Raw genomic sequence first — 25,523 nt, 5'->3', positions numbered from 1 at the left:
AGATGTCTCATCTGTAAACTGTCAAATATTAACTGGTTATTATTTGAATGTTACCATGTGCGGGAAAAAATCTGTTCTTGTTTTTGACTTGAATAAGTTAGTTTCCTTTGTTACTAAAATACTTCATTTAATAGTAGAGTAATAATTCCAAATAGTTCACAGTTAAATATTTTATTTTCAGTATTAAACATCAATGTAACAGAAACTCAAGTTTGTCTAAGTATAGAAGCTTGCACAATCAGACTGCCACCACCTGAGGTACCACATATTGTGATTTCTATACTTTATTATATTTACTATGTACTTTTTATGTTTATTATTGTTACTAACATGTAGTTAGGTTTTAATTTTTAACATTAAGGGTGGTAGAAAGGTTTATTATCATCAAAATTTGTATTATTAAATGCTTGATATATTTATATTGTTCTAAATCTGCTTCCCCAAAGAAAATATTATTCTGTCCATTTAACACAGGTCTTCACATTATTCCTTTGTTCAGAAACTTTGTTAAGATGCTATCCGAGACTCTCCACAAGCTATCCTGTCTTAGCACCCACTTCTTGCCTCTTCCTTCGCTTCCAAATGTAAAAAGCACAATTTTAGCTCGTATTAAGTTTAATATTAATTCCCCTGCCCTTGATATTCTGGTAGCATTTTTTTGCATCTATTTTTTACACATAACACATTCTGTCTTCTTAGTAGAAGGATATGTCTTTTATTTTGTGGATTCCCACAGCACCTAGTATAGAATCATCTTATACACTACTGTCACTCAATGTTGTGTTTTCTCTAGGCCAGTAGTTCTTAATGGAAGTGGTTGAGGGCAGGGAAATGAATGACTGGCTTCTTATGAGACATTTGGCAATGTCTAGAGACAATTTTGGTTATCACAATGGAGGTAGGATGGTGTTGCTACTGATGTCTAGTGGGTAGAGGCCAGAGAAGGGATGCTAATGAATATCCTCCCCTGCACAGGACAGTCATCTTATCCCCACACACAGAATTATCCAGCCCAAAGTGTCAATAGTGTGGAGGTTGAGAAACCCCAGGCATAGGACAAATGATGCTTCCTTTGCTTAGAATGGCCCTCTGATTGGCTATACATGTCCTTCTCATCATTTAAGGGCCAACTCAAATGCTACTCCTCCATTCATTTATTTCCATTTAATTATTTGATTACCTCTTATGTGGATAAGTAACAAAGGACAATGGATAAGTCCAAGATGAATAGGATCCACTTTTCTGCCCTGGAGAATCATGTAAGCTAGTAGGGAAGATGACCTGCTATAAATAACTGGAATGGGTAACATGGCATGTGTATCTTGGACTGATGAGGAACCTTCCCAAGGTTCCAAACCCTGTGTGATCTCCCACCCTCATTTAAACCCTCATACTTTCCTGTACCATACTTTGTTTTCTGTCACTTAGAATACCTGAAATTGTGTAATTTGTAAAGAAAATGAATTTATTTATTAAAGTTATAGAGGCCATGTCCAGTGAGGACCTTCTTGCTGTTGGGGACTCTCTGCTGCGTCCTGAGGTGTCGCAAGGCATCACATAGCAAGAGGGCTGGGTATGAAAGCTGAGGTCTCTCTTCCTTTTATAAAGTCGTGAGTCCTACTCCCGTGATAAACCATTAGTTCATTAACCTTCTAATCCACTAATCCATGAATGGATTAATCCATTAATGAGGGCAAAGCCCTCATCACCCAATCACCTGTTAAAGACTCCACATTGGCGGGGCACGGTGGCTCATGCCTGTAATCCCAGCACTTTTGGAGGCCGAGGTGAGCAGATCATGAGGTTAGGAGTATAAGACTAGCCTGGCCAACATGGTGTAACCCTGTCTCTACTAAAAATACAAAAATTAGCTGGGCATGGTGGTGCATTCCTGTAATCCCAGCTACTCGGGAGGCTGGGGCAGGAGAGTTGCTTGAACCGGGACCCAGGAGGCAGAGGTAGCAGTGAGCTGAGCTCGCGCCATTACACTCCAGCCTGGGCTAGAGAAGAGCAAGACTCCATCTCAGAGGAAAAAAAAAAAAAAAGGCTCCATGTCTCAATACTGCCACATTGGGGATTAAATTCCAAAATGAGTTTTGGAAGGGACACAGAGCCAAATTGTAGTTTATACTCACATACTTATTTCTATTTTTATACCTCTGATTTTCTTATAAGAAGCATCATGAAGACTAATATTGTGGCTTACTCACCTTTGAATTTTCTACAGATGATACTTTTGTATTCTCCACCTCAGTTTGAACCAATTTAGAGATTGACAGAGGAGTAAGACATAAATAGAGATCAGAATGTCACTTTTATGACTAGGGTGAGATTATAATTTATCCTCAAAATAGGATGCTTCTGAGAGTGAAAGGGCCACTAACCTGATGAGATACTAGCCCAACATGCACGAACTGGGATATATAGTCATGCTGTTCATTACTGGAAAGGGAAAACAGCTCTTGGAGGACATGGCTTATCTGAACCTTAGAATTAGGCAGACGTAATACCCATCCACTAATTGCAGTAGTGGAAAAACGATAGGCCTCCCTTGGGAGACCAGGCACTGGTTCTGATATGACAAAGAGAATGCAGAACACGACTCTCTGCCAGCAGGCCAGCTCCCAAGAGGAAGGGGAAGAGGCGAGCCAGCATGCCTGGTTATTCATCCCAATTTTACCATCTGTATTAGTCCATTCTCACGCTGTTCTGAAGAAATACCTGAGACTAGATAATTTATAAAGGAAAGAGGTTTAATTGACTCACAGTTCCTCGTGGCTGGGAAGGCCTCAGGAAACTTACAGTCATGTTGGAAGGGGAAGCAAGCATGTCCTCCTTCACAAGGTGGCAGGAGAGAAAAGTGCAGAGCAAAGGGGGAAAAGCCCTCTATAAAACTATCAGATCTCGCGAGAACTCACTATCACTAGAACTGCATGAGGGTAACTGCCCCCATGAGTAAATTACCTCCCATTGGGTCCCTCCCACAACATGTGGGGATTATGGAAACTATGGTTTAAGATATCACCATCCATATGCCCTAGGGAGGAATGAATGACAGAGCAGAATGATTCCAGGAATATGTGTTAGTAGAGCTTTCTGGGCAGGGAAGGAAACACCAAAAATGGGGCAAACACATGCCTCTCCTCTATTCAACATTATACACTCAACACGTACTTGTTAAATTAAATCGATTCTCTAAATTATGATTATTCATCAGCTTCTCTGAATCTCACTTTTACTTAAGTTTTTGATATGGCATCTTACACATTCTGACTGCTACAAAAATTAGTTTCATATATACCTATGTTCCCACTAAATTGTAATGTTTTTGAGATTCTAGGTCCTGTGTTACTCATTTTTATTCCTCATGGAGCCTAAAAGATAATTGCATTTAATTTTCCTTTTATTAAAATCTGGCATTGGTTATGTTAACGAAAACGTGACTGAGGCAGATCTCAACTGACTCAGGTTTGTTTTGCCAAGGTTGATGACATGCCCAGGGAAAAGAAATACAAGTTACAATAGGATCTGTGCCCCATGCTTTTTCCAAAGAGGGTTTTGAGGACTTCAGTGTTTAAAGGGAAAAGAACAAGCAGAAGGGGAAAGAGGAAGGGGAAAAGAGGAGGAGGGCAGACAATGAGGCAAATGGTTACATTCTTGTGAGGCTTTGATTACAGCTGAGTGAATCTACATTAAACACATGAAAAGGGGTAGAGGAAAAGTCAATTGTGCATTTCTCTCAGTAAATCTACATTTACAGTCATAATCTGAAACTAAGCTGTCTGGGAACAAAGGGAAGGCAGGGGTTTTTTGTTTGTTTTTTGTTTTTGTGTGATTCAGTTACCAAGCTTAATGTTCCCTTTGGTATAGCGAGTTTGGGGTTCTGGGATTCTGGTTTTTTCTTTCATAGTTATTTGGTCAGGTTGGGGGGAGGGGAGAAATAAGGGTGAAGAGGTGAGAAGGAGGATATTTCTTGTTTCTCTTCCCTCCAGTTTATTTTGTTTGCTTTCATTCCCCTCATCAAAAATCTGCCATGGCCTCCATTGACTATAAGATGAAATCTCAGCCGTTTACTATGATATGCAAGGTCTTCAGCAAACTGATCCAAACCAACCCTACTTATAGCCTCATCTCCCATTACTGCTCTCCAAGTAGCCAAACTATGAATTGTTTCTCAAAGATAGTATGGTCTTTCATCCTTCCATGTCTTTGATCACACAGTTGTCTAAGCCTATAATTCCCTTCCTTCTGCTCATCTTTCAAGGCTTATCTCAGACATCACCACTTTGAAGAATTCCCCATCTCCTAAGTCATCTCTCTTGGTGCTCCCTGTCTTGTTTATCACGTATTATCTATGCAAATGTCTCATTAAACTGAGAAGTCCTAGAGGGAAGGGTCTGTGTCTTATTAATCTTTCTATCATAGGAGCCTACTCTAGTGCCTGTCACTCACTTTAGAAAGATTTATGGAGCACTTTGGGAGGCTGAGACGGGTGAATCACAAGGTCAGGAGATTGAGACCAACCTGGCGAACATGGTGAAACCCTGTCTCTACCAAAAAAATACAAAAAAAAATAAATTAGCCGGGCAAGGTGGCAGGTGCCTGTAGTCCCAGCTACTCAGGAGGTTGAGGCAGGAGAATGGCGTAAACCTGGGAGGTGGAGCTTGCAGTGAGCTGAGATCCGGCCACTGCACTCTAGCCTGGATGACAGAGCGAGACTCCTTCTCAAAAAAAAAAAAAAAAGAAGAAAGATTTACGGAATGAATGGAGCGTTGAGCGTTGACTGGAGTGAAAGACTAATTTATTTATTGAACTAGGTGACTTTTGTTTCTAAATTCTTTTTTAATTCCTCTGGGCTAGAGATTGGAGTCATTTTCTAAATCCTGACCTTTGACCCTATTTAGACCAATTTTAAAGCAGTTTATTATAATTCATTATGAAAAATGGGATTTCAGCCCTTATCTTTACAATTTAAATAGAGATCAAAAAATTTAAGAGGTAATTGAAACAGTAATTTACTCATTTCTCAAATTTTGGACTGTGCTAAACTTTAAAATAATACCTTCCTGGAAGTAATTGAATGTTTCTAAAGGAATTTATATGCAGAAGTTGGAATTTTACTGTTTGGTGTGTTGAGATTATAATTGAATCCATAGTTACATGAGGGATCTATTTCAGAAAAGCATTATGTAATATTAAACTGTTTGCCTTGAAATTTAATTATATGGAATATTTGGGAAATGAGTGCCTCGAAACAAATTTCTATTTATTTCATAGATGGATATTTACTGGGTACTATTATGTGTATATGCCAAGTGCTGATGGAAAACACCTTTTCCTCCTAGAATGTTTTATCTAGGTCAGAAGAAAGAAGAGCACACACACATAAAACTTACCAGACGAAGGGAACATTTACTGAGTACTGGTTAATATTCACATACCCAGAAAATTCAGTGTAGGCCTAGAATCACATTAAAATTCTCAGATCTGCACTTATTAGCAGTGCCTCTTTGGTACGTTAGTTAATCTCGCAGAATTCCATTTTTCTTATAAATTGGAGATAATGATATCCCTTCTAGGGTTGTAAGGAGGTTATGGGGTAAAGTACATTAAGGGCCTAGCATAGTACCTGGCAGTAAAGGTTTAAAAATGATAGCTATTGTTATTATTTTATAAGTAAGTAAAGTAAGACACAAAGCAGTTAAATAAGTTGCTCTGGGTCATAAAGGTAGTAAGGATTGGAGTTTGTCCTTCAACTCTGTTCTTTCTATAATACCATGCTTCCTTCACCTATCCTTAGGTTTTTTGGTTCAAATTTGTATGTCCCATGGAGCCTTACAGAAATAGACACCTAATATATGTTAAATAAAAATACAATTAAGAAACAATGTTTGGTAATGGAGTATCAAAATTAGTGTTATAGGAGCTGTGTTACTTCAGGAATTAAGAGAAAAAGAAAATGTCTGAGGGAATCATATATGAAATCTTTGAAACACTTGTACTATTTTTCACCCTTTTCTTCTTGAAATAATCTCCTCTCTTGATTTCTCTGAAACTGATTTTTCTAGAATCTCCTGGAATTCATTTATCTTCATTTATCATTTTAAATGTTGCTGTTTCTTAGGGTTCCATTTTCAGCCCTCTTTTCCTTAGCAGGCTCACCCATTTCAGTGGCTTCAGCCTATACACCATACCTCCCAAATATTCTTGTATAGTTGTAACTTTTCTGTCCTCTCTTGGATACTTTCAAATGAATGTACAAATCGCAGTCAGACTCAATTATTTCTAAAACTGATTTTATTTATTTGTCACCTTCCCCAATCCCAAATCTGTTTCTCCTGTGTAATTATTCTTTTCATTAGTGGCATCAGCAGTCAATAATTTACCTACCTAAAGAGTTCAGAGTCATGCTTGGCTTTTCCTCTTTCTCACTTTCTCTTGCCAGTGAGTCTTTAATAGCCTACCCTGGTCTCTGAAATGGACTCTTCTCTGCCTCCATTTCTGTTGCTCTAATTCAGACTCCCCTTTTTTACTTGAATTGTTAAACCAGTCTCCATATAGTCCTTGTCTCCAGCCTTTCTCCTCCAAGTTTATCATCTAATTTTTCCTTAAAATGTGAACAGAGTTCACTTTCTAAAACAAAGGTCCCCAGCCTAAATATCTTTAGTATTTCAACTTTACCTAGAGAAACTTAAGTCTAAATTTTTTAGATTGGCATTATAAGGAGAAAATAATATTTATTGAATACCTGCTTTTCAATATGGTTTTGATCATGTAAGAGCACTTTATAAATATTTGCTAAATAAGGAAATACAAAGGGTTAGCATTCGCAGTCTCTTGGAGTATATGGTGAACAGTTGGGTGGTTTGCCAGTCTTTAATCTGTGTTGAGAAAGACTAGTGTAAACAATAAGTACTGGTGCTTATTGAGGTCCCTGTGGCAATTGACTTGAGTCTCTGAATATTGTAGAAAGTACCCAGAGGATATATACTCAAGCTATATAAGTACGTGTGTGTGAGAACCCATAAACTTTAAACATTTGAACCTGATACCTACCTTCTTTGAATTCAATTTTAAGTTCTGTTTTCTCTCAGTTTATTCCTCCCTCTATAACCAGTCTTTTCTAACATTCATAACTATGCCTGTTCTAACATGTTTTTATCACACATTTCAGGCAACTGATCTCTTAAGCATAGTACATCACAGTGCAAGATTTATCTCTTGTGCACAGGAAAATATGTGTCCTTATTCATTCTGTGTGGCCTTGCTCTTTTACCTCACAATGTAATTAACATATTCTATCTTCCTCTTCCTGCATTCATGTTTTCCTGCTCTTCCCTGCTCCTCCATTTCCATTAGTTTTACTGAATGCCACAGGAACTCAGAGAAGGATCAGTCACTGGATATGGGGAAGATGGGTCTAGATCCAGGCATCAGGACCTTATTGGTAGGAGTCAGAGAAATCAGAGTGGGGACAATACTTTAAGCAACTGTATTGTTAAGATGCTAATGAGTTGTCCAGGCAATAAAAAGTTGTCTAGTTTAGTTGGACTTCCTTGAAAAGTAGTAGGCGGGGAGGTTAGAACATTGTTTCTCAAAAGATGTTAGGTGGTTGGTTAAAAATGGGGTAAGGGTTGGCTGGGTGCGGTGGCTCATGCCTGTAATCCCAGCACTTTGGGAGGCCAAGGTGGGCGGATCACAAGGTCAGGAGATGGAGACCATCCTGGCTAACACAGTGAAACCCCGTCTCTACTAAAAATACAAAGAAAAATTAGCTGGGCGTGGTGGTGGGCGCCTGTAGTCCCAGCTACTGGGGAGGCTGAGGCAGTAGAATGGCGTGAACCCGGGAGGTGGAGCTTGCAGTGAGCCGAGATGGCACCACTGCACTCCAGCCTGGGTGACAAAGCGAGACTCCGTCTCAAAAAAAAAAAAAGAAGAAAAAAATGGGGAATGGGGTAAGGGTTTATGAATCATTCTCTCTAATCTTAATACAGTGTCCTTTCACCCATTAATACTTTGTTTTTTCACCCTCCTTGAGGTCTCTTTATATCTTTGGCTAACTGGAACAGTGCCTCTCAGGGAGATTTTCCAGGGTAAGAGAGCTGTAATTGGCAAACTCTTGTAGGTTAAACACAAGCCAAAATGCCCTATAGGGAGGACACTGGAGGAACAGGGAAGAAAGTGTTCTAGGAGGCTGTTAGGGGTATAAAAGGAGATTGGAGCATTGGCTCTGTCTTTTCTCCTCCAAAAGACCGGATAGAAGTATAATTCCCTTACTCATCCTCCATTTAAAAAAACAATTGAGGTTAAAAGCTATTATTTTAAAATATGAACACCTTCCTTTGGAAGAGATTCAACTCCCTGCAAATTAACATATTTTTTTAAAAATCTGAAAACCAGCTAAAATAACTGCAAAATAAGAGTTTGGGCTTGGATGGTAAGAGGGAAAGCATGAAATGCTTTTTATATTGTATAAAGGAGAAGCAGGGTGAGCTGCAACTTTGATTACTTATGTAAAGTGATTATGCATGATTCAATGTAACTTAAGTCTTTAAAACCACTTTATAACCTACTATGTGCATGTAACAAATACGTTTCTTTTAAAATGTTTCCTTTTTTGCCAAATCGAGGACTTACAAATCTTATTTCCATTCAAAGCTAAAAGAGTTTGAGATTTCCCCGAGTCTTATAAAGGATTTTCATACTAACAAGCATGCTGTCATTGAGAGACATTCCATTTTAAGCAACTGGTGCTACGTTTTGCCAAGGTGAGATTTCAATTTGTAGTATCTAGAGTGGGTTCAAAATATGGTGGTTGCCCTTATTTTGCTTTCTTAACATTGACATGTACAAAAGTATAAACCATTTTGGTGAATTTTAAAATACTGAATTATGACTTCACAAAGGTATTGTCATATTTACAAAAGCCATGAATTTTCTTTATCAAATTACTAATTTTATTATATATTCAAATTTTATTAGATCTAGTTTCAAAAAAGGTAATATTTCTGAATTTCTCATTATAAAATGAAAACTATCAAAATAATATTAAGAAAACCTCATAAACTTGTATCTAATCATTAATGATTCATTATAATTTGATATGAACTGAGTTTTAAGTTTGTACTATTTTCAGGAAAAAATATTTTGTTACTAGTATAAGCAGGACTATTGGGATAAAATTTTAAATCGCTTAGGAAAAAGAACTTTAGTGGCATACACATAATAATTCAATCATTGAAGCTGGGAGGAGGTAGGTAGAAAACATAGGTTTAACTCTAATTCATTTACCACCTAACAGACTTTTTCCTAAAGTCTAACAATTACCAGTAATATCTTTGGGTTGAAAAATTTATTAGTCATTATTTTGTGTTTACAGTTGGCACATTGTTTACAACAATCTAATTTAGTTTTTTCTAGTAATTCTAGCTGTTAAAATACAATACAAATAAAGGCCATATATGACAAACCCATAGCTAACATCATACTCAACAGTGGAAAATTAAAAGCTTTTTTCTCTAAAATCAGGAACAAGACAAGGATGCCCACTCTCTCCACTTCTGTTCAACATAGTACTAGAAGTCCTAGCTAGAGCAGTTAGACAAGAGAAAGAAATAAAAGGCATCCAACTTTTAAAGGGAGAAGTTAAATTGTTGCTGTATGCAGGTGACATGATCTTATATATAGAAAATCCTAAAGACTCCACCAAAAAACTGTTAGAACTAATAAACAAATTCAGTAAAGTTGTAGGATACAAAATCACACAAAAAAGTAGCATTTCTACATACTAACAACAAACTATCTGTAAAAGAAATCAATGGAAATAATTTTGTCCATAATAGCTACCAACAACATACCTAGCAATAAATTTAACCAAGGAGGTGAAAGACCTGTACACTGAAAACTACATATCTGTTGAAAAGCACAGATGACAAAAGCAAAAATAGACAAATGTGTTTACATCACTGAAAAGCTTCTATCTGGCAAAGGAAAACGTCAACAGAGTGAAGAGACAACTTACAAAATGAGAGAAAATATCTGTAAACCGTACATCTGATAAAGAGCTACTATCCAAACTACATAAGGAACTCAAATAACTCAATAGCAAGAAAGCAAATAACCTGATTTTAAAATGGGCAAAGCCCTCAAATAACATTTCTCAAAAGAAGATATTTAAATGACCAACAGGTGTATGAAAAAATGCTCAACACCGGCTGGGCGGGGTGGCTCATACCTGTAATCCCAGCACTTTGGGAGGCCAATGCAGGCGGATCACGAGGTCAGGAGATTGAGACCATCCTGGCTAACACAGTGAAACCCCGTCTCTACTAAAAATACATTAAAAAAAAAAATTAGCCAGGCACGGTGGCGGGCGCCTGTAGTCCCAGCTACACGGGAGGCTGAGGCAGGAGAATGGTGTGAACCCGGAAAGCGGAGCTTGCAGTGAGTGGAGATCGCGCCACTGCACTCCAGCCTGGGCGACAGAGCAAGACTCTGTCTCAAAAAAAAAAAAAAAAAAAATTTAGCCTGGCGTGGTGGCAGGCGCTTGTAGTCCCAGCTACTTGGGAGGCTGAGGTAGGAGAATGGCGTGAACCTGGGAGGCGGAGCTTGCAGTGAGCTGAGATCACTCCACTGCACTCCAGACTGGGTGACAGAGCAAGACTCTGTCTCAAAAAAAAAAAAAAAAAAAAAAAAATACTCAACACCATTAATCATCAGGGGAAATGCAAATTAAAGTCACAATGAGAGATCACCTCATACCTGATGAATGGTTATTATCAAAATGACAAAATACAACAAATACTGGCAAGGATGTGGGGAAAAGGGAACACTTGCACACTGTTGATGAGAATGTAAATTAGTTCAGCCATCATGGAAAACAGTATGGAGGTTCCTCAAAATATTAGAAATAGAAATATCTTATGATCTAGCAATCCCACTACTGGTGACACAAAGGAAGTTAAATCAGTATATTGAAGAGATATCTGCACCGCCACGTTCATTTCAGTATTATTCATAACAGCCGAGATATGGAATCAACCTAAGTGCCCAGCAACAGATGAATGGATAAAGAAATATGTGGTATATACACAAATAGAATAATAGTCACCCTTAAAAGAGAAGGAAATACTGTCATTTGCAACTTGGATGAATCTAAGGGATATTATGTTAAATGAAATAAGCCAGGCACAGAAAGACAAATACCTTACGATCTCACTTCCTTGTGGACTCTAAAACAATTGAACTCTCAGAAGCAGAGAGTAGAATAGTGCTTACCAGGGGCTGGGTAGGTGGGAGTGAAGGCATGGATTGGGGAGATGTTGGTGAAAGGATACAAAATTTCAGTTATATAGGAAGGATAACTTCAAAAGATCTATTGTACAGCATGGTGACTATAGTTAATAAAAAAGTATTAGGTTGGTGCAAAAGTAATTGCAGTTTTTGCTATTGAAAGTAATGGCAAAAATCGCAATTACTTTTTTTACATACATATTAAAAATCACTAAGAAGGGGTGAGGTGGCTCACACCTGTAATTGCAGCACTTTGGGAGGCCAAGGCAGGCAGATCATCTGAGGCCAGAATTGAGACCAGCCTGGTCAATATGGCAAAACCCTGTCTCTACTAAAAATACAAAAATTAGCTGAGCGTAGTGGTGCACGCCTGTAATCCCAGCTAGTGGCTAAGGCAGGAGAATCGCTTGAACAATGGCTTGAACCCAGGAAGCAGAGGTTGCAGTGAGCTGAGATTGCACCACTGCCCTCCAGCCTGGGTGACAGAGTGAGACACTGTCTCAAAAAATAAATAATAGAGCAAAGAGTACATTTTAAGTAGTCTACCACACACACACACACACACACACAAAGTATATGAGTAAATGCATGTTAATTAGCTTGACTTAGCAATCCACAATGTATACATATTTTGAAATATGTCATACATGATAAATATATACTATTTTTATTTGTCAATTAAAGCAAAATAAAAAGATTTAGTACAATGTGTTTGAAATTTGAGATGTTTAGTTTACTATATATAGCTAGTGAGATGGTTGTTAAATCTTTTTTGAACACTTTCTAAATCATGTAGTTGACTTATTAAACTATATTTAAGCATTGGCTCATAATAACTTCCTCTCATTTTTCATAGTATGAAAATGGGACAAATTATAAATATTCTTCATGCCATCCCCCCTGACTGTCCTTTTCGCTCATATGGAGATTTCCAGAGACACTGGGATGCCCTGGTAAGGAATGGAAATATATGTTACATTAGAAGTTATTTGATTTTTGTTTATTGTAACTTAGCCTAAGTTTAGCTTTCTCCAAGATATTTTAAATTTTGTGCTTAATTTTTAGTATGGCTATAAACTTCCAGAAGATTGTGGAAAAATTAAAATATACTGCAACATCTATTTCAAAATGCTCGGAGAAAGGACCTTCACATATCCTTTACACAGCAACTGAAGCAAATACTGTCTGCCCACATTATAATCTAGTTTTGCTCCCACTCTCATGTCATACTTCTCAACCTTCTCTGTGTCTAACTGAAACTATGGTACATTTCCCCCTACTTCTTATCTGTACAAGTGTTTTTGGTTTGCTTAGAATATCTTCCTATTTTTATATGAGGATGAACTTAATAAGGATATTTTCCTTAAACACCATTTCAACAATTTAGAAAACCAAAGTTAGAACTTTCTTAGAAAGTTAAAAAAGCAATCATGCTTCTCCTTAGCCAAGTGCTCCCTCCAGTGGCATTTCAGATACAATTGAAAGGGTTGAATTAAAAGGTTAGGTTGGAAACAAAAACAAGATTTTTCTTTTGAAGAGATTATCTAATTTCATAGGCAAATTTTAAATGATTTGACTTATATTTAATTGCACCCCATTGACTTAAGAAAATATATTTTTCAACAATATTTTTTAAAATTGAAATATACACATGAGAAGAGCATAAGTGCTCAGGCAAAACTCTTAAATCTTAGTACTGATTTCACGAGTTCTATCTGTATTCTGACCTGCTGGAGTTTAAAAATGGTTGTCTTAGTGTTGTCTTTTCGCATTCTATGTTTCCTAAGCCAAACTTATTTTAATAGTAAAACTGAGGTTAACATATATCAGTTATTTTCTTTCATTAGATGCCAACATATTATTCAAAATCTTCAGAATATGTTTCATCAGAAAAAGTAACTGCTTTCTCAAAGAACTGCTTCCGCAGCTTAAATACAATCTGTATGTGTTGTTTCTCTGTCCTGAATTTTTTACTGTTTTTGGAGGTGCAACCTGTTCATTGTTTATTATAATACTTATTTTGTAATTCGTAAGGCTTATAGTATCTTTCTTATACATTGTTTTTGGAGTATCGTAGTTGCCCTTCCATTTAGAAAGCCATGTAGTAAGGTACTATGAATTGTCTCAATTTGGAGTGTTAGAATGTAAGGAATGAAGATCCCTGTGAGAAAACACGCTTTCAGCTGTGGATGGTATCAGATAAGCAGTATATAAAAGAGTTAGGATATATTTATGTGTGCCTTTGTAACATTGCTACTTTAATACTTTTTAAAATCCCATATAAATTGCCACCTCTTATGTAATAAAATTAGACATTGTTCTTTAACATTGTTCAGATATCCTCTCAGTTGCATCAGAAGTCAGCCCATACAGTTCTTTCCAAGGGTAGATTCAGAAGTTGTGTTGAAAAGTTTTCTTTCAGATTTAAAATCTAAACTGCCTCATATATGTGGATTTCCCATAAAGATAACAAGTAAACCGTGCTACTACACACAAGAACTAACTAAACCTAACATACAGGTAAGAGATCTCTTGTCCTATCTAGTTCTCCAAGACATACTATCCATCTATTTTACTTGAATCTCTTGCCTTCTGGGGTGGAATACACAACCCAATGTGCAGCAATAATTCTTTTCTCTCAGTTCAATGTTTCCCTAAAACTGTTTGTTATTACTACTACTATACTTAGTCATTTGTTATTATTATTATATTTAACATGGTACTATAGTAGTGGTTGTTTACTGAAATGTTTCACCCACATCAAGGATATAAATAAGTTGGGTTATTGGAGATTGAAGAGACAGAGTTTTATGAAGAGTATTTATTTGGAGATACTGTGCTGTCAGTACAAGTTCAGTTAAATGGAAGGTAAGATGTCTGCCCCTCACCAAGTCAAGTAAGTTGGAGCTTCTATGGAACCACTTAGAGATTAAAGTATGATCCCTGCTGTATAAGGAAGCAGAGGGCTAGTGTCTGTCTTCTGTCTGATTTCATTAAGAAATTAATATAATTAGCTATCTGCTAATGGACAAATTAAAGATGAAATGGCCATATGGGGATTGGCCTACATCTCAGAGTTTGTCAGAACAAAGCGGTTGAGGACTTAACTTGAAATCAGATTCATAGTTTTTATTTTTACTGAGGCTGGAAACTATTGGGGAGTGAGGGTGTTTTCTACTGAGTTTGTCTCCTCTGCATTTTAAAATCTATTCTTATGGTGACATATGGCACACATATAGAAAAGTAATATTGTACAGCTTAATGAATATCAAATGTCCATGTAACTATCACACAGATAAAACATAGAACCTTGCCAGGACTTAGGAGCCTCCTACTTACACCTTCCTAGTAGTAACTCCTTTCCTTTCCCAAAAGATGACTACTACTATGGAAATGATTCCTTATTTTATCAACTAAGTATGTGTCCTTAAACATCATATTTCATTTTGCCTGCTTTTGAACTTCATGTAAAATAAATCACAGAGTACGTATTCCTTTGTGCCTGGCTTTTTAGGCTCAGCATCATGTTTGTGACATTCATCCATGTTGCTCCACTTAGCTATAGTTGGTTTATTTTCCTTTATATGTAGCATTTGACTATGTTATTATGCTGCAGTTTATCCAGAATATTATTGATGAATATTTGAATTGTTTCTTTTTAGGGGCTACTACTAGTAATGCTATGATGAACATTCTTGTATATGTCTCGTATATGTTTCATGTACGTGAAACTTCCAGGAGTAGAATTAGTATGGGTATTTCCAACTTTGCTGGCAACACCAAACTATTTCCCTAACCAATCTGTAGTCCCCTCTGCCCCAAAGCAGTATAGGAGAATTTATGTTGCTTCATATCCTTGCCCATTTTTGGTATTGTTGGTCTTTAATTTCAGCCCTTGTGATAGGTGTATTTATTATTGTGTGTTTTTAATTTGCATTTTCCTGATTATTAATGAGATTGAACATCTTTTCATATGTATTTTGGCCATTTGGATTTTTTTTTTTTTTGAAATGCCATTCTTTCATTTTTCTACTGTGTTATGTGTTTGTGTTTTTATTGATTTATATGTATTTTTAACATAAGTGAGATATGAGTTTTTTATCAGTTATATACAATTATCTTCTTTCATTCTATAACATGCTTTCTCTCTTAAAGTTGTCTTGGTGTCTTAATAGTATCTTTTGGCAGCAGGTCCTAATTTATAATCAGAGTGATCAGTCTTTTTCGTTATGGTTGCTACTTTTTGTATCCTGTTTAAAAAATATTTCTGTACCCCAGAGTCATGAAGGTCTTCTCCTCTAATATCATCCAATAAAAGGTTGTTTTGCATTCACATTTAGATCTGCAATGCAGTTGGAATTTATTTTTGTAATGTGATGTGATGTAGGGAGTCAGATTTCTTTAATATGGATATCCATATGTCCAAGCTAAAGATAAAAAAGACCATTCTTACCCCAGTACTTTTTTCTCAATACTTTTTCTCCCCCCGAAACTTTGCAGCACTACATTTGTCATAAATCCAGTGTCTTTTTGTGTACAGTATTGTTTCAGGCCTCTTTCATCTCTTTCTCTGGTCAGTTTGTTGATCCTAGCCCCAATACCATGCTTTTCAAATCATCTTGATTATGTAATCTTAAAATTTATATTTATTATAGTGTTTTAATCTTAAATTATGTAAGATTTTTGAAATCTGATAAAGCATCTTATCTATTGAACTGTGCATTTCCATACACATTTAGTTTCAACTTGTCAACTTACACATAGACACAGACACACACGAGCACACACACACACATAGAGACAGAGAGAGCATGTTGGGATTTTGATGGGAATTTCATTGAGTCTTACAATTTAAGAATGTTGTATATTTCTCCACATATTAAACATATATTATTTAATTTCTCTCAATAATAGTTTATAACTTTAGGTATAGGGCAGTCTTTTGTACTTCCTATAAGTAAATTACTTCAAAATGTACTAATTACATGAATTATTTTAAAATGTATTTATTAACTTTCTAAGATATGGGAATTTTCTAGCTATCTTTTCCTTATATGTTTCTGGCTTAAATACATTATGACCTGTCAGTCAGTTGCTGAGAAGTGTGTTCTAATCTCCCAACATCATGTGGATTTATCTACTTTTCCTACTTTCATATTTTGCTTTATGTATTCTGAGACCACAATATTAGATACATGTAAATTTATAATTGAGAGTTGTTTATCTTCCTGGTCAGAGGCCAACTCCTCCTACTGTTAGAGAAAAATGGTACAAAAACCTGACAACCTAGACACAAAGGCCTGCAGACAAGGTCATCTCCTCAGAAGGGAGAGTGAGTGGACAAATGCCCATTGACATCTTTAAAATAGTATTAAAGTTTTGTTCAGACATAACATCTTTTAAAGTCGCTGGCCAGGTCTGAACCTAAAGAATCTGGAAGAAGATATGTTGTTATATCACACATGTTTTTTGAATATATTTCTGGAATACTTAAGATTTCCAGCCCATGTTTGTTTTAGAAATAGTTAATCAGAACAATGTGCTTGTTAAAATTTGCTTCATGAATGTAAAATAACACTTAATTGGAAATTATGGTTTTATATTGTTCTTTACAATAAGAATTTATCCTACTCAATTCTACTGAGTGCCTTCTGCATGCCAGCTGCTTTTGTGTGTATTATTTCATTTAATAATAAAAAATTGATCTTTGGATAAAGGATTTACTCAATTTTGTAGAAGAGGAGACAGAACATCCCAATAATTTCACCAAAATTATTTAACCAAAGCCACACAGTTAAATGCATTGCAGAATTAGAATTGAAATCCAAGATTCTTAGTCCTATAATTGGAAAAAGTTTATATTTGTAGTTAAGAGCTCAAGCTCTAGAAACAGGCTGCCTGAATTTGAACCTCTTACTAATTGTATAATTTGGGCCAAGTTATTTGATCTCCATGTGCCCCATTTTAAAATGCTCCATGGGTAAAATGAGGCAGAGGCTAGCAGTGGTAATGATAAAACTTGTCACAGATTGGGTTCTCTAGGAGCTGATTCTGAGGTGGCCTAGTGCACATGATGTTTGCTAGGGACTGCCCTTGGAAACAATACCTGTGGAAGGCAGGGAGGAAGCAAGATTGGAGAAAGGGAGAAGTCAAAAACAAAGCAGACACCAGATGGCCCTGGCCACCCTTCTGAGGAGCTCTGAGACTAAAATGGCCCATCAGAGTTGTTCTGCACTGGTCCAAATAGCCAGGCCTTTATAACCCCTTCTGCATCTGTCATTGGATTTGGGCCACCCTGAGACAGGCATATCCTTGGGCATTGGCCCTCTGTAACCAAAGCAATCCCTAAAGGGGTTTCTGCTGACAGCACTCCACCAGAGGCAGTAAGTCCTTCCTTTGAAGAGGGTCATGTCTTTTGCAGTACTTACTTCATAGGGGTTTTTAGGACTACATGAGATAACACATAGAAAAGTTTCTTGGTGAGCTCTCAGTAAGTTATTATTGCTAGACCACATACATGTTAACTCTTAAGATTCATGTAGTGGAAAAAGCATAAATTTTAAAAATGGAAAACAAATTGATCAGACTACTTGATAAAACTCAGTCAGCTTAAAAAAATTAGGAATGCTTAGTCAAACTTGTTTTTTTTTTTTAACATACAGAAAATGTCAAAGATACATGAAGGAAATTAGTATAATCACCTCTCATGTGCTTCTCATCTAGTTTCCCCTTGACATATTTTGGGGTAGGGAGTAAACTGGGGGATTTTAGAACCAATCCCAGATATAGTGTTTTACCTGTAAAGACTATGGTGTACATTCTATCTCATTTCAAAATATTTTTATATAACCCCTATGTTATTATTACACCTAACAGAATTAACAGTAGTTTCTTAATATCTGTTAAGTACTAGTTCACACTGCAGTTCCCCATTTATCTCACACAGATTTATTTTTAGGAGTTTTGTTTAAATCAGAATCCAAAAAATGTTCCACATAATTTTATGTATGTCTCTTAAATCTCTTTATTCTATAACATCTCAAACTCTCTCCCCTTTTATTTAGGCCAGTTATTTGTGGGAAAACTAGATTATTTTCCCTAGAGAATGTCCCATATTCTGAATTTGACTGCTTTCTTGTTGTGTCATGTCACTTAAAGAAAATATTCTTCAAAAACCCATATGTCCTATAAACCTGTGGTTATATCTAAGCTTGACTGAATTCTGCTTCAACTTGAAGCAAGAAATACACTGAGGTGATGCAATGCACGGAACCAAATTTTGAGCGATAAAACTTTTGATTAGTCATCTTCGTCATTTCTCAAGTTTCATTTAATTATTACTTTAATATTAAGCTTCCGTGAGATATTCATTCATATGTAAGTTCAAACTTTTAGCCTTCTTCTATAATGTTATGTTAATGTATAAAGTTACATAAGTTATATATAAATTCTAGAAATTAAAATTCAACCAGGTTGCATTTGCCAATGACACTTGGCAGAATAATGATAATGATATAATAAAGCATATGTTTTTTTTTGTTGGCTTATGACTTCACAAAGCTGTAGTTTGTTGACTATTAAGTATATTTAAGTTCTGTGAATTATTTATGATCTCATCTGCTGTTTACATAGGCTCTTTTGTAGTCTTTTTATAAATTTTGGATATAAATCTAGAGGTTTCCCCCTTTGAGCTATTTACTTTATCTTAAAAATTGAAAGAATGAGTAAATAATATATTGACAGGCTAGGCTAGGGAGAAAAAGAAACTTCTAGAAGTTATGTTCACCATATGTATATTTCCAAAAGACAGCTGAAGAAGAAACAGTGTGTGAATATAAACATATTTCATACGCCACACACATATTCTAGTACAGTTTTCTGTCCAAAAACAAGTAACTTATATGAATCTGCCTATGAGTTTTCTTTTATCTCAAGTAGTAGATATATTGTTTAAACATTACTACAGTTTATAGAACCCAAGGGTCCAAACAGTGCGTGTTCTTTGCTTTTCTATATTCATTTTTAACTTAATTCTTTAACCCTTTTTTCATCAAATGGAAAAAAATTCAATCTGGACACTTCAAGGTGACTCAGTCCCTTATGACAAAACATCTCTTTAAGGTAGAAATGTTCTTCAATCCAATTTAAGAACCCTTCTTCTCACAATAGCATCTGTGCGGGGAGACCTTGCATAGGACAAGGGCAGTGGTATGTGGTGAAGTATATTGGTATGTTTGCTTAGTATGCTCTATAGCGGGGGTCCCCAACCCCCAGGCCATGGACCTACCAGTCCATGGCTTGTTAGGAACCAGGCCACACAGCAGGAGGTGAGTGGCAGGAGAACGAGCGAGCATTACCACCTGAGCTCTGCCTCCTGTCAGCGGCATTAGATTCTTATAGGAGCACGAACCCTATTGTGAACTGCGTATGCGAGAGATCTAGGTTGCATGCTCCTTATGAGATTTGAATGCCTGATGATCTGAGATGGAACAGTTTCATTTCAAATCCATCCCCCCTGCCACCCTGGTCCGTGGAAAAATTGTCTTCCACAAAACCAGTCCCTGATGCCAAAAAGTCAAGTTGAGGACTACTACTCTATAGCAAGAGAATGGTACCCTACATTCTCCTCTCCTACACTTAAGCTGCTAACTCTGCAACTGAAAATCAAAGGCATTCATAATTAAGCATTTCTGCAAAAACAGCAGAAGTATGGCTTGACCTTACTTCTACTTCCAAATATTTTTTTTTTTTTTTTGAGACAGAGTCTTGCTCTGTCGCCCAGGCTGGGGTGCAGTGGCCGGATCTCAGCTCACTGCAAGCTCCGCCTCCCGGGTTTAGACTTTTCTCCTGCCTCAGCCTCCCGAGTAGCTGGGACTACAGGCGCCCGCCACCTCGCCCGGCTAGTTTTTTGTATTTTTTAGTAGAGACGGGGTTTCACCGTGTTAGCCAGGATGGTCTCGATCTCCTGACCTCGTGATCCGCCCGTCTCGGCCTCCCAAAGTGTTATGAGTGCATCTGATTGGCTGTTTCTAAATCACATCCAAACCCTAGCTGCAAAAGATGAAATGTAAATTTTAGATTTCCAGGCTTTAGTCTATGTAGGAGCACTAGGAGGAGGGTGGAATGGAGGTTGAATACCAGCCCGTCCTATCCATGGCAGTCACAGCAGAGAGATTGGCTGTGGGGAGTGTGGGGGTAGGAGGCCTTTACACCTTCACTTCTTGACCTGGGTTGATTTGATGGTGGTGGTCTCTTATATGGTATCTCGACAGAGATAGTATTTGAGGTTTTATCAGTTACTTTTTAGCTTTACCCTAGCTCCCTTGTACAGGGAGTCTTCAGAAAAACATCTGCCTCCTCTCTCTACTCTCTCCAGAAGTATATACCCAATCCTGTTGTGGGTTGAATTGTGTACCCCCAGATACATACATGGAAATCCTAACCCCCAGCTCCTTAGGATGTGACCTTATTTGATATAGGGTCACTGCAGATATAGTTAGTTAAAATGAGGTTATACTATAGTAGGGTAGGCCCCTAATCCAATATGACTAGTGTTCTTATGAAAAGGGGCAATTTGGATACAGACACACATAGAGGAAGAACACTGTGTGAATGTGAAGATGGGCATCTACAAGCCGAGAAAACAGGCCCAGAACAGATCCTTTCCTCCTGGCCCTCTGAAGGAACCAGCCCTGCCAACACCTTGGTTTCAGACTTCAAGGCTCTAAAACTGAGATAATGTTTCTGTTGTGTAGACCATCCAGTGTGTAGCACTTTGTGCCACATTGCCCTAGCATACTAATACAAACCCCTTCTTGAGGCATGCTTTTTCACTCAGCTGAGCAATGTCAAGGGGCAGTAAGCCAGTAATTCTTCCTTGGTTAACTTCTGTATTTCGTCATTCAGGGTCATGAAACTTTGCTGGGTTTTCTTTGTATCCTTTGAAAATAATGGGCAAATTAAGAAGGATGTGCTATGGTCTGAATGTATTTCTCCAAAATTTAAATGTTGAAACCCTAACTCCCAAGGTGATGATATTAGGAGGTAGGATCTTTGGGAGGTAATTAGGTCATGGGGGTAGAACTGTGCTAAACAGGATTAGGGCTCTTATTTAAAAGGCCCAAGAGGGATCTGCCTTGATCTTGGACGTCCTAGCCTCCAGAACTGTTGTTTATAAACTACCTGCTCTGTTATAGCAGCCAAAACAAACTAAGACAGGATGTCTTCTTGCCCTGGTGGTATGGGTAAGCCTCCAACTGAAGTAATCTCCAGCAATGAATCCCAGTCACCTATTTTCAGCATCACCCCCAAATCTCACTCAACATTTTCTTGGAGACTTTCCATTTTTCCCAAGAATAGTCAACATGGAAGGAGGAGTATTGTTCTCTGTAATGACTTTCTATTATGTCAAGTTAAGTATTATGGAACTAAGTTTCCTGGAATTTCCTTCTCCACATCATTTTGGTCATGGAACAATACTCCTGTCATTGAGGTATGGGTCTTGTTCTCTTGAGTCTGGATGTCCCTATGACAGAGTGATGCAACATACTCTGAGGTTAGGTCTTTAGGAGAGAAACAGCTTCCACCTGGTCTTTCTGGGGACTTCTGTTCTTGGAGTCCAATCTGTGAGAGATCCCCAGCACAGGAAGAGACTGCCTGTCAGCATTCCAGTCAATAACCAGCATCACCTAACACATGTGAAAGAGGAAGTGATCTCCAGCGGCAGAGTATCTAACCACACAGCATGAGAGATGCCAAACTAAGCCAAGCCAACCCCCAGAATAGTGAGAGATGATAACATAATTATTATTGGTTATAAGCAACTACATTTTGGTGTGATTTGTTTATGCCTAATAGATAATTGGATTAGTCTCTTACTAATCACAGTCTCTTACTTGTGATTTCCAACTCTGATTTCCAAAATCTTTCCTATTCTCTTCTCAACCTCATTCAACAGTGGAGCCTCCAGTAGTGGAGAGAAAAACCAGTCATTCAAGTTTGCATATTATTCCTAGCAGTTTTAAAATGTTTATTTCAAGCTGTGAACCTGTGTTTTGATGGGGAAAGTAAGAAAAGAACTTGGTGTTCAGTGTTTCAGATTATTGCCACGTATCAGTCTTTTACAGACAACAGGACTCAATAGACATGTACTTTAAAAGAATACTTTCCACCAACAGATGAGTGGATAAAATATGCTATATATGTACAGGGGAATAGTCAGTCATTAAAAGGAATAAGTTCTGACTCATGTTGCAATATAGGTGAACCTTGAAAACATTATGTGAAATAAGCCAGACACAAAAAGACAAATATTTTATGATTCCACTTACACGTGGTACCTAGAATGGGCAAATTCATAGAAGAGAAAGTAAAATAGAGGTTACCAGGGGCTAGAAGGAAGAGGAAACAGGAAATTACTATTTACAGAGTACAAAGTTTCTGTTTGGAATGAAAAAAAATTTTTGGAAATAGTGTTGATGGTTATATAACACAGTACAGTGGTAAATGTACTTAAAGCCACTGAATTGTTCACTTAAAAATGGTTAAAATGGTAAACTGTATATTATTTATGTGTATGTGTGTGTGTATCCACAGTTCATCTTTAAAAGACTGTAAACACTTTAATCATTTTCATGCATCTGACAAATTTCTTTGACAAATACTTGCTGAATTGCTACCAGGTACCAGGCACTGTGGTAGGCAGTGAAAAAACAAACATGATTAAGATACAGATGGCATCTTCCCTGTAGTCAAAATCCCACTTATTCCTAAAGGCCTAGTGTAGGTGCAGCCACCTCTTTATTAATTTCTTTCAACAAGGATTTTTAGTAACTGTGAAGGATTTAAGAGTAAATAAGTCCTGGTTCTTACCCTCCAAGAATCTAGTACCTACTTAGGAAGATGGAACATGTGCACTGAAAGATAAGATAGCTTACCTTGTACTATTTTTTTTGTGACAAATAATATTTAATTTATAGCAGATCCTTGGAGAGTTGACAGAAAAACAGTCACTCTATGGTAGATTGATGGGTGGGAGAAGGTGGGACTTTGAGTATCTAAAGGAGGCCATACCTTGTTCAGTGAGCAAGACAGCAGCATGAGCATGTTTGGAGGACAATGAGTAGCTGTGCGAATGGTTTTTATAGTAGATTTATATGAAATGTAGTATATACCTTTATCTTAAGATGGTATCTTGGATAGTATCTAAAGGAGGATACAAACCTTAAGAAATGTACACATTTCCACCGGAAGGCTTATTTTTATTTTGTTTTTTCTTTACCTGTTCTGTAAATCATAGTGTTGCTTTATATTCTTAATTGGATGGTATTTTATATTTTATTTCTTTTTCATTAAGGACATTATTAACATTTTTAATTTTTTTTAAATCTCTATCCTTTCAGGAACACAAAGTCAAGCCACCCAATTTGACCACTAAAAAAATGTTCAGGGCATCTCTGACTCAAGCCACTTCCATAAAACCTGCCTGTGCTCGAAGTCTTCTACCATGTTCAGTAGCAGTGGACCACAAGGTGGAGCTTTCAGTCAGCCAGCCAACAGCAGGCATTTTCTCAGCTTTGCATCTCCAGCCAGAGTCTGTTCAGAGTAGAAAGAAATCCCTGTCTATCAGGGCTCCACAAGTACGTTCGGAAGTATTAATGCCCAACAGAGGAAATGCTCAAGTTCAACACACAAATCTTAGCTCCCAAAGCAACATCACCCCTAAGTTTGTACCAGTTTTCAAAAATACCTTAGTACTTGGCAGCCCAAAAAGAAAACAGCATGTTGTGACACAATCTAAATTGTTTTCACTCAAAACTAGTATGATCCAGCATGACAAACTGAATTTAGGTCCAGCTATAAAAAACAGATATAATAGTAACATTCAGATGCAGGCTGCTAACAATTTAAATCAGGAGAATTCCAGACCTCTGCAAGAAAAAAATACAGAGTCTTCTGAAAATATGACAAAATTTCCCTCTTCTAATAGAAAATCGACTGTGAGTTTAAACAAAAATAAGCAACTATCTAACAGTGCAGTATTGCTGAGGTCAAATAACAATTTAGGGGTAGTAAAAAGTGCTGTTGACGTCCAAATGAAAGGAAAGGAAAATTTAACAGGCAAATGTATAACACAAATTTTAGGGAAAAGCCATGGGTCACTAAAACTGAAAAGACAGCCACACATTTTTGAATCAGATGGAGAAACAGAAGATCCCCGACTGCTACAGCAGCAATCAGAAAATCAAGCTAAAGAAGTTGGTACAAGTGACCACAGGTTGATAGTAAGCAAAATAGCCCACAAGTCTAAAAGAAAATTATGTCCAGAGTCTTCCAAAACTTCAAAGAAGCATCATTCCAATACTGCGCACTATGGCCAATCCAGTTCTTCTAGGAAGCAGGTAAAATAATAATAATAACCTGGCACTACTTGTCATATGCTAGACCTTTAAAATCCCTAAATAAGTATTTAAATGATTTCCCCGAGATCATTTAGAACCATACTAATTAATAAACAGAATATCTACCTTAGAGCAACTGTAAGTATATGCAGTTAATTTGTAACAAAATGTGATTCTTCAATCTAATACAGATACTTGATTCAGATAAATCAAAACCTAAGAAATCTCTCATCATTCCTAATGCTTAGAACATGGACCTGAAAGAAGGAAATGTCTACCAGGTAACTGAGGTGATAGCTTTTGATTTGCTTTTACATTATCTTAATTGGGATTGCCAAATTTAGGGGTCCCCAACCTCTTGGTAAAAAGCAGCTACTTTTAAATTAATTCTTTGAAATCCTAAAATCAGCAAAGAAATAGGACATGGTGGGAACAGTACACTCTTTGGATAAGGGCCGTGCACAGCAGCTGTTTTGTAATGACTCCAAAGAGGGATGAGTGCAAATGGTCCTCTGTGGGCTCCCCCAAACTCTGTTCTGAGGATCCTTGCAGACTAGGAAGAGCTCGCACAGCAGCAGCAGATTATCTAAAAACAGAAGATTTGAACAGCTACTACAATATCTACTTTTTGGGATACCTACCCCAGATAATAAACCTTAAATGATATTTCAAAGGTTAATCATTTAGTTAAAATTTACTCGAAAAGTGCTACAGTGCTGGCTATGTTTAAACGTGATATTCAGTTGATAATGCTAAGTTCATGGCACTGAATTTACAACATGATACATCTGGAAATTACATTTTATTTTGTTCTGCCATCTGTTCTATTCT

At 37.1% G+C, this 25,523-nt stretch overlaps 1 protein-coding gene across 1 annotated transcript in view; it reads left to right on the top strand.

The window, feature by feature from the left end:
• Positions 1-24,940, top strand: part of C18H18orf63 (chromosome 18 C18orf63 homolog) — a 37,494-nt gene extending 12,554 nt beyond the window's left edge. The window contains exons 6-12 of the mRNA XM_077974781.1: positions 182-258; positions 8,659-8,768; positions 12,149-12,245; positions 12,358-12,443; positions 13,629-13,812; positions 23,694-24,692; positions 24,884-24,940. Of these exons, the coding sequence (XP_077830907.1) occupies positions 182-258; positions 8,659-8,768; positions 12,149-12,245; positions 12,358-12,443; positions 13,629-13,812; positions 23,694-24,692; positions 24,884-24,940 (1,610 nt within the window). The remainder of the gene's footprint in view (positions 1-181; positions 259-8,658; positions 8,769-12,148; positions 12,246-12,357; positions 12,444-13,628; positions 13,813-23,693; positions 24,693-24,883) is intronic.
• The last annotated feature ends 583 nt before the right edge of the window (positions 24,941-25,523 follow it).

Source organism: Macaca mulatta, chromosome 18 (assembly GCF_049350105.2).
Source record: "Macaca mulatta isolate MMU2019108-1 chromosome 18, T2T-MMU8v2.0, whole genome shotgun sequence".
NCBI classification, from domain to species: Eukaryota; Metazoa; Chordata; class Mammalia; order Primates; family Cercopithecidae; genus Macaca; species Macaca mulatta.
The sequence above is the reverse complement of the archived record's forward strand: the minus strand, read 5'-3'. Positions and strand labels throughout refer to the sequence as shown.